At 37.8% G+C, this 10911-nt stretch overlaps 1 protein-coding gene across 1 annotated transcript; it reads left to right on the forward strand.

Annotated features, from left to right (window-relative positions):
* The first annotated feature begins 5839 nt into the window (after nucleotides 1-5839).
* On the forward strand, nucleotides 5840-10528 carry LOC128711114 (trypsin-2-like). Its single transcript, XM_053805982.1, has 4 exons — nucleotides 5840-5983; nucleotides 9603-9878; nucleotides 9959-10072; nucleotides 10151-10528. Exons 1-4 carry the CDS (start codon nucleotides 5840-5842, stop codon nucleotides 10526-10528), a joined length of 912 nt encoding a protein of 303 aa, XP_053661957.1.
* Nucleotides 10529-10911: the final 383 nt, after the last annotated feature.

A 10911-nucleotide genomic window follows, 5' to 3' on the forward strand; every position in this document is an offset into this window, starting at 1 on the left:
TGTACAGGTAGAGTATTGAAAATGTTTGATAAAGAATCAATATTGTCAAAGGATACATTGTTGTTAAGGATGTAATATTGTTAAGGATATCTGAGGAATGTTACATGAAATTCAAGAGCCGATTTGTATTTCGCTATCCAAACTTTTTTCGTTCTTTGATTTTATACGCCGTGACGTAGTTGACACTGAAATAACATGTGCTCAAAACAAAACGTACGGAGTTCTAATCCTAGCTTCATACATGTTACAGCGAGAACTAGATACAAAACTGAAATCGAAAAATGTAAAAGGGTGTACATGTAGAGTATTGAAAATGTTTGATAAAGAATCAATATTGTCCAAGGATATTTTGTTAGCATTGTAAATTATGTGTGTTGCTTTGCTTTATCACTTAATTATCGATTATATAAAATATCACAGTTTGGGTATGGCTTATTTTAATCTGTGTATTTAGTGTCTAAGATTGTTGTTTTAGTTTTGTTGCCTATTTGAAATTATGTGTTAAGAATCAAATAAGTAAGAAAACAAGAAAGAAATAGGTTTGGTGCTTCAAATATTCCAGAACGAGATATTCTTTACGCTTGTGAACTAAAACACTATGTGAACACTATGCCAAAATGGTGTTTAAAAGATAGTTACGCGTTACTAGAGTAGCCCTTATCGCTGAATATGGCAACACAGTTCTTCATGCTCTAGTATTTATTATTATTATAATCTATTATTTATTAATCAATTAATGGGCTGTTGCTACATAGACCTTGATCATTTTGCTTAATTTAAATTTAATATTTAATTTAATTTATACAACTATGGCTATTGTCGAGAGCGTACGAATTCAAAATCTTGGCGTTAAAGCTAAGCTCAAGAATGGAATGCACCGAAAGGCATACAAAGATGAATGATTTTTTAAAATTTCCATTGAATATGGTGGTCAACAATAGTTTGCAGAAATTCATCCTCGCTGTGCGTTTTCTCCCAGTTGTCCCGGGCTACCTCGGTTGTTTTAAAACTAGCTTATAATTACGGATTGCTGTGGTGATGTGGGCTGGATTATTGTCTTGTCATTGTCGGAGAGTTGGTGTGGATGGTTGAACCAATAGTGGTGGTTCTATCCAAGTGGCGTGGCGAACTCGTTGAGATAATGCTGGTGGTGTTGAGAGTGGTGGTTGTGACGATGGAGATTTTGGAGGTAGTGCTGGACTATCGTTGTTGTTGCCGGTCTATTGGTGGTGCTGGATGTGCTATTGTTGGTGGTGGTCTATGGACGGGTGACATAAAACAGGCACGTAATTTTACTGTAATATTTAGACAGTTACAACATGGAACGATACATCAGTGCTCATTGTAATTGTTTTACTTACCTCCGTGGATATTTGGAGATGCTGCCCAGAGATGAGTCCCAGAGGGATCATGTTGATGTCAGAATCTATGTGTGTTGCCACGTTGCAACTAAATAGTCGTAATGCACGAATTCTTTTTACACTTCTATTTAGCGTTAGTTGAGTAAAGTTCACTTTAAGATGGGCTTTAAAAAACGTCTTCCTTCGCGGCGATTAATTTTGCTACTACCCTGACCAATATTTCCTTGATTCGCTGATCGGGCGCCGGTTGTCCCTGAACCTAACGACCTCGGTTGCCCTTTTCACTGATTCGTTCGTCCTGCGCCCATTTGTTGCCTCGCTCCAACGCAGATGCTGTTCCGTTCCACTCAGGAGTGGCCAGCGCCATCTAGCGATCGGTAGCACGACTCTTTGAATATAGATCGCACATCGAGATCGAATCGACCACCAGATGACAGCTGGTAAACAACACCGCGTGTTCTGAATTGTGCCAACAATGTGGAATAGCACGAATATGAACGTAGGAAGGAACATCAAACCATTCCTTCCGCTGGTTACGTGCCAGTGGTCATTGAGTGATATCGCCTCGGTAATGGTGTCCTTCGTATGGAGCTCATGCTCCCCCCTACCACTTCATTATTATTATTTATTATTTATTTAAATTCATTGTCCGCCAAGAATGGTTTAACAAAAAAGGGGAAAGGGACAACAGAAATTCGTCTTAAACTAATGAGCAGGGAATGAAGGGAATGGAAAGCGTCATGGAAAAAGGGAGGAAGATTCACGGAGACGAGCTCGAAAGCAAGACAGAGGGACATTATAGTCGAACAGATGGTAAGCGTTGTTGAAGGCCGATAGCGCTCTGAGAAGAGGGTCGTTCGAGCCGTAATTAGTATTGCGGGATGGGATATACAGGGGGGGTCTATCGCGAAGATGACGAGAAGGGGCATAAAAGGGGATGGCTGATAGCAGGGCAGGGACATCAATGTCATTTAACAGGAGACCAGCAATGAAGCATGATCGGATATGGGAATGTCTATCTTCAATGGACTCGAGCCCAAGAAGGCGACAGCGGACAGGATAGGGAGGGAGCAACTTCATGCAAGCACCGCGATTGGGGCCCTCCGTAACTCCTTTCCGCAAGAATGCTAGTTCTTCCGGGTGCTGTGAGGGATCTGCAGTTCTATGTTCCGATTTTCCAATCCTTGTTCTCCTTGTGGGTTCTTGTAGCGTGAGCCGATTTCCGTTAATTCCGATTCCGAATCGTCCAACTCCCTGTCTCGTCGGAGGACCTACGCTTCCCAGTTATTTCAAGTCTCGTGTGAAACCATCACAAAAGAGAGAGCCAGCCGCCTTTGACATGGAGGACAGACGCTGAAACCTCTCCCTCCCCAATTACATAATTAATTACCCATATCAGTTCCCCGCATACCCAAGCTCAGATATTTGGAGACATGTTACCCTTCTGTACTTTGCTTTCATATTGAGTCGGAATAGGGAATGGAGAGCCTATGTTACCTTTCTAGAAGCTTCGGATCCATTCCCATATCTGTGGGGTATCGATACTTCACTGTCGACAGAGTTTGCAGAGTTACAAATTTGCTCTGTATATAAGATTTTTTATTTGCGTCCTGAAGTTTAGTTTTTGTCGCCTACTTCTGCACTATGGATTACATTTTAGGGCTGTCATGTAGCACCTTGCAAAATTCATTCACATTTTTTTAACATCATTTTTTAACATCTTTAACATCATAATTTTTTTGCATTGCTTAAATCGTTTCGAATCTTAAATCTTCTTCAAATAGTGAAAGGGTAGGTTATCCGAGCGGTAAATTTTGTAAACCTATTCATATTGAAGTGAAAAATGTTAGCATTTTTTCGCAAACTCATGCACAACCAGCTTTTTACGAGTAGCACATCGAGCTCGTTAGCTGGAGCAAGTGCAGTTTGATCTTTTGGAGATTTGCTGCAACCGGGGTTAGAGGTGAGCCGAGTATCCTCTGAACGGCTTTATGGTTTAGCCAAGTCAACGCGACGTGAGCGTGAGCGCTCAACTATGAGCGATTCAATAACCAGATGAAGAAAACATTGGTTGCCTCCGTGTGGCTGCTCGTTCAATAAAAATTAGAAGTTTATGGAATACCTACATACGTCATGACGTTATGCGGATGAACAGTCTGCTTTCCGTGTACAGGGTGTAAATATCTGCTTTTTAAATGGTTTTCGCTGGCAAAATCAATTTTCTAGGTGAATATCTCAGAACATCTCGACAACTGGACGTGTGGCGGCTACGTGGTTAAATTGTAGAAACCGTATACACCTACGAGTATGCACTCAGTGGAATGTGTGATAAGCATTTGACGATGGCGAAGGCGATGAACGGTGTGATAATTGGTGAGTATGATAAAATTAGGTTGAGGGCGGCCCGGTGGCATGATGGTAGCGGCGCCGGTCTTCACACGAACGGACCGGTCCAAAATCCCATTCCGACCAATCCCCCTTAGCAAGAACTATCTGATTTTCTGGCTATGTGATAACATAAGTCGATACAACCAGGCCGTTCTAACGAAAAAAAAAATAAACAAAGTTAGGTTTTAACAATCAGGTGGTGGTAAAAGAAATAGGGTTGAGTTTTTTTTTCTATGTATCACTCTCATTATTCGCATAGATTATTATGCATTAAACATATATTTTGAAATTCCCATGGAGAGAAATTGCCACTTGGTCTACGAACAAAATCAAGAAAGTGTGAGAAGATTATTCAATCAACCAATTCAATATGATATTTCAGTCAGATTTTTGTGTTTGACGGTCTGTGCACAGCTGAAAAATTCTCTTTATGTACACTGTTCGTTCAATAGTTTCAATTATTCATTTGCCAGTAAAGTTGTATTGCGAATATTTTTCTTCATTAATTCACAAGAACATATTATTCTAGTTCTTCTCAAGTACCAGATATATTTAGTTTTACACCATTACTTATTGTAACTATCATTTTGTATTTTTAAATTATGATTGTTGTTCATTCGATCAGTGCTACAGATTGTCTATACTGTTGAACTGATATATAACTGATCAACTTCTATAACTGTTAGAGGTGCTTAGTTGTTAGAGGATGGGATTGACGGTAGAAATTTACGGGTAGAAACCGGGTACAAATTTTGTTGTGTATGTTTGAATACAAGGTATACCATTATTTTTTCGGTTTCACCATTTAATCTGATTATTTTTATTTAGAATCACATGTTACAATACATTTTTGGACTATTTTTCACATGTTATTACTTTCTTGTTGTACTTGGCCATGAAACACTTTATAGTTCAATGTTTGGTATTGAGTTCATTTCGTCATTTCATTTCTGGTGAATTACATTTTGTTCTTTTTCGTCACGTGTCGTATCATTTAACAAAAAGATTTGAAAATATTTTTTTTCGAAAACAGATGAATTCCGGAAGCCGATTTCATAGAGACGATTTAGATAGTTTTAATATGAAAAAAAAAAACTGATGAACAAATTTTACTGATGAAAAATTAATTGACGATACATTAACGTAACATAGTTCATTAACGACAAAAATTTAACGACGGTAATTGTAATTTAGAAAAATTAATAGCTCGATGTTTTTGGACTTCAATCTATTTCTTCGCTCGGTGGAAATTTGCCCTGCTTTGGAAAAATTGGTGAAAAAAGGTGACAATTTGGTTGAAAATATCTTCCTTTGTCATATAAAACATCTTTTTTTAGTTTATTCTATCAAATATATACATTAATTCTATCAAAAAGTAGCCTGGTTTGCTGATTAAATTAAGGACAGAGAAGGAAGTCAACTATCTAACTTTGAAGTTTAAACGATTTTACTCCAGGATTCGACTTACGCGGAAATTCGAAATACACGGATTTTCCCAGGTTATAGCGGTCCGCTATAATAGCGTATCTCGGGGACTGCCTGTATATACTACGAAAATCTTTAGTCCACAATGAATTTGTGAACCAGACAGAGAGACTCCGTCTTCTCATCAGAGCTTAATGTACCATTGTAGAAACGATCCAACAAACGATTTAGCGGTTTTTGGACCGTCGTTCCAAGGAGCGCTTTTTGTACCGTCGTTCCAAGGAACGGTTTTTGGACCGTCGTTTCAAGGAGCGGTGTTTGGACCGTCGTTCCAAGGAGCGATATTTGGAACGGTTGCGGATTGGACCTAAAGAGCGAAATTTTTTGAACCTGTTTTGTTAACTCCAGTTAAGGAGCGGAATCGTTCCACCAGGTTCGTTCCTTATTTCCCATCACTAGTTAATAGTATTCAATAACAGCAATTGACAATCTGTTGGCGTTGCAAACCATACTATCTAAAGATAGGAAGAGTTGGAGATAAGATAACTTCATATCTTACAACTGTCCCTATTACAAGAAATAAGCAATGAGTTTTTGCTTGCAATGAATCAGTTTTCTATTGAGCTCTAAACAAGAGGTTCGCTACGGAGTTATTACCAGCAAAAATGATTAAAATTTGCTCAATTCATTTAAATGTTGCGTCTGTGATTCTTATTTTTTGTTACTGTGTGCTGAGTTCAGTTTGTTCTGCTGATGAGTCACGGATAGTTGGTGGTTCTACAGTAAAAGAAATGGAAATTACATATCAGGTAATATTGGAGTTTACACTCCGCACACAATCAACTACAGCGTTCCAAGTTTATGGATGGCATCGTAACACTGGAAGTTATTGAAAGTACACAATATCTGACCCCTTTGCTATTAGACTGTATCTGCGCAGCTGACAAACTCATAGTCAATGAAAAAGGGAGAGTTTGACAATATAGATTATGTTGCTTTTTTTAATGAATCGACCCTATTAGTCACACTTGTCTGATATTGACTTACTTGCGCATGTACAGCATGTGTCACCTTGCAGGTTACACAATTTGAAAGCAATAATTAGCTTTTTTATCATGAATAATTTGTATTAGAAACGTTTTGTAAGCTGTTCACCAGGCAAAGATATGCATTCAGAAGTTAAAAAAGGTTAAAAAAGATACCCTATCAAAACCATATAATTTGTAGTGCTTTTTGTAAAATAGAACAGTCAACACCCGAATTGTAATTGTTGAAAAAAAAACGTATAAATATCGATTTTGAATGTATTTCGTAACGAGGGAATAAGTATTCGATTCCTTAATACGAAATTTAAATGTTTTAGAGGAAAATCGTGATACGTGGATATTCGAGATACGCGGATTTCTCTGGAACGCATTATCCGCGTATCTCGGGTGTCGACTGTACATGCATATTTACTCGTACTCATTTTTCTACTGGAACGGAAAAAAGGGTTTGCGGTATCCATTGGGTATTTGTTAAAATTCTTATTACTTACTTACTTATCCGGCACTACAAATTTAATTCTTCAGAATCCAAACAATGTGGAAATGGAACTAACGAAATAGATTTTTATGTAGTCACTTTGTAGTGTTCACGTTTCAGGTGAAAAACTAATATTTTTATCGCAGGCTGGATTGTTTATTACGCTGGAAAACATGCAAATCATTTTTTTAGCTTTCGTTAGAAAATTGTGTAACGAACCCAAAAATAAATTCAATTCATTCTTAGTTATTTTCATAAATACCGGATGTCGATAGGCACCACGGAAAAATCGATTGAACATTAAACATATGCGTTTGAGCATGGGAAGAAGTTTACTATTTGTACAAGTTGGAACAAGTTGGTCTAGGTCGAAGTCGTAACTTCGTCGTTTGTCCATATGTTTGATCAGTTGAGAGTTGACTTCAATTCACAGTGAAGTATAGTTGTTACTAACATCGAGCGCGGCCCCGTAGTGCATTAGAAGCGGTGCCGGTCTTCACACGAAAGGACCGGTCAAAAATCCCATCCGTACGCAGGACAGGTCTAAACCTCTTGAGGTTGTTGTGCTGATAAAGAAGAAAATGAGCTGAAATATGAAATATGAATGAAGATTACGACACTCATTTATGAAAAAATATGAAAAGTGCCGATAAATGAGAAAAAATATTTGTAATTGGATTATATTTTTTAAATTTCCTAATTCATTTATGTTTTTGTATTTGTATTTGTATTTATTTCTTAATATTTTACACCCCAAGAGTTTAATAAAAAGTAACTTAAATACTATGTGGAGCTAAGCTTAACCTAAGCTAATGTTAGTAGGACAAGGACGGGGTCGGAAAACGGTCAAAGAAAGGTTGAAATCGAAAAGGTGATACAGGTTGTTGAAGCGTCTTAGACAAACAAGAAAAGGGACATTAGAGCCGTATCTAGTGCACCTCGCAAGGTTAGAGAGAAAAGTTCGGGGTCGTAGGGCGTGTAAGGGAACATAAATAGGGACCCGAGAAAGGAGTAAAGTCATATCAATGACACCCAGGAGCAGCCCACCAATAAAAATTGCTTGAGCATGGTCCCGTCTACTCTCCAAATATTCTAGACCAAGCATTTGGCATTGGAAATCGTATGGGGGCATTGAGTCAAAGTTAAAACCCCTGATGCGTCGAAAAACCATCCTCGTGAAATATCGTTGTACTTGCTCAAGTTTCGTAGTCCAAACTATAGCTGCAGAATTCCAAACAATACATGCGGATTCTATAGGGGTACGGACTAAACAACAAAAGAGCGCTTTCAAACAGGTCGGATCTCTGATGTCAGTTCTGAGCCTATGGTTAAGGCCGAAAACTTTAAAAGCTTCCATTAAAACGGTTATGAAATTGAAAGTTAAAGTTAATTTGCAATCGAGGGTCCCTCTCAAATCACAGATTTCACTAACATGACATAGTTGGACAGAGTTAGGGTAGTAATTACAGTGAATTGGTTTACGGGCACGAGAGAAGGAAATAATAGAACATTTACTAGAACATAAATCTAGGAAATTGACAGAACACCAATGTGAGAAGTAGTCTAATTTTTCTTTTTGTTATAGTATTATCTGAGATAAAGGCAATGAGTAACGTTTCTGTACTTGGTTTTTCTGGGGTAGGTACGTTCCATTTCAAAAGCACTCAAAAGGCATGATTCAAGATTGTGATCTGAAACAGGCTTGTCATAAAGCTATAGATTAGTGAGTGCAGATTGCTGTCATCGGTTCCTGTTTACCTGCAAAATCATCTATCTTATCTATAGATAGCTGCTTGAAGATTATTATTTACACAATACTCATTGATTACTCGAAACATTTCGTGTTCAATCATCTTTCTTGTTTATCTTTCTGCCACCAAATACCACGTTATTCTTTGATGGTCTTAACGACCGTTTTAAACCCGTACCAATCTAATTTTGTTCATTGATCGCGTTTTAATACGCTTCCAAATCCTCATGGTATATTACTTATTGTCAGCATTCACATATTTTTTTATTTGTCATTTATTTGATGGTTTCAAATTAATTTGCCAAATTTTGCCAAAAATTTGGCATTTGCCAAATTGTAAAAATTAAAAAAAGGTAAAAAATCTATTATTTTTACGTGATCCTCAAGATTTTATTTGTTGTTTCGATGCAATACAATCCTTTAATTACAAAACTTTGAAACACTGCGAAAAAAAGCTACTAGGAAAAGATAGGCTGATCTTAATTCGATTACACATTTTTTTGTTTTAATTCATAATCATCCAAAGTAGCAGAAGTTGATGAAAATCGACTTTTCAAAAACAGCTAGACAGAAACGGCATTCATCAACCGCCTGTCGAAGAATTGAAAGTTTTAGGTGTCTTTCAGAAGGTTAGGTTAACTGAGCTATTGCTATGACGACTAATTGACCATAACTCCATGGTATCTCCTACTTCAGTTTAATCTGACCAACCTTCCATAACGAAATGTGTGCTTCGGTAGCGATCAGCGGATAGTTACGCTAAAAAATACATTTGGATCGAGGAGAACGCAAATACTACTTGGTTGTAAAAACTTATGCTTTTAATTATAATATTCCTCGATAAAAAAAACGATCTAGCTATACCAAGATGGAGTTTGAAAAGTAATGATACGGAGCACGAACCACTTTTGTGGCTTAGTGTACAAAAGCAATTTCGTCTATGTCAACTTATTATCATCGTTACACGCGAACAAACGGACCGGTCCAAAATTTCATCCAGACCAATCCCCCGTAGCAAGGGCTACGTGGTAAAATAAGTCGATACGGTCAGGCCGTTCTAACGAAAACAAAAAAAAAATTATCACCGTCATATATCATAAAAAATAAATAAAATAATATTTTTTTATCTTAATTCATTTGAAATATATTTGCAGGTGTCTGTGCGATCCAAATCAAGTGATCTGAGAGGCTTTGGTAGAGGTCACATTTGTGGTGGAAGTTTGATCACTGCTAATACTGTTTTAACCGCTGCACATTGCTTAGTGGACGATAGAGACAATCCACGACTTGCAAATTATTTTCGTGTTGTAGGTGGCAGCGTCTACCGGAACACTCAGACAGTAAATACATTTATCTCCGATGTAAAAAAAATTGTTGTTCACAACAAATACAAGTCAAAAGGATTTCTCAACGACGTGGGAGTGATGATAGTATGTTATACATTTGGCTTTGAATCTTATATATGTTATATAATTGCATAATTTTTTTTGTTCAACTATATCTTAATTAGCTATCCAATAACGTTCCAAGTACTCATCCCTCTCTGCAACCTATTGCCACCGTTGTTCAAGTTCCTCCCGATGGTACGATATGCCGTGCGAGTGGATGGGGCAGTATTTTCTACGTGAGTAACTAGTCTTAACTCTTTCGGTTTATGTTTTGTGATATTTGCTCTACAGTAGTGGATTTCATCTGTTTGTAGGATGGCCCCTCAAGTGATGTTTTAAAAGCGGTTAATATCTCTATTATATCCAAAGCAAGATGTAACGCTGTGTCCAGCTACGGAGGATCTATCGTTCAAGGTATGATCTGTGCAGGGAATATGTCCGGCGGAGAAGACGCATGCCAAGGTGACTCTGGTGGACCGCTTGTTTGTAATGGGATTCTGGCTGGCGTGGTTTCACATGGCGTGGATTGTGCACGTCCAAATTTCCCTGGTGTATATAGCGACGTAGCATACTTTCGTGAATGGATTATAAAGAATCATTCTAATATGATTCAAACCTCATTTCTAATAACGGGCTTGTGCTTGTTTTATATTGTTATGATGTACATGGCTGATTCAAGACTGTATATATAATTAGCATGATTTGTTATTTAAAATAAAATAGTAAAACTACTATACGCACACCAGTCACTGATCATTTTATCTAATGTGATGCGCTAGTGGTGTTTGTTGGCAACCACCCTGTGTTGTAATGCTGGCACTCCCAAAGACCCAAGCTGGCACTCCCAAGGGATGATTGGAATGCGGAAGATTCGAAGGTCCGATCTCTTGAAGGATTCGATCAGATCGGATTCCAAAAGGATTCCATCCAATTGGGATCCCTAAAGGATTCAACCCGATTGGGATTATAAAAGGATTGTAAATTCGATTGGGATTCGATAGGGAATGGATCCATTTGGGTTTATGTTGGAAATATACCCCAACCAACCTGCCCTCGCGCTGTAATAGATTTGTTT

The sequence above is a fragment of the Anopheles marshallii genome, chromosome X (genome assembly GCF_943734725.1).
Source record: "Anopheles marshallii chromosome X, idAnoMarsDA_429_01, whole genome shotgun sequence".
Lineage (NCBI taxonomy): Eukaryota > Metazoa > Arthropoda > Insecta > Diptera > Culicidae > Anopheles > Anopheles marshallii.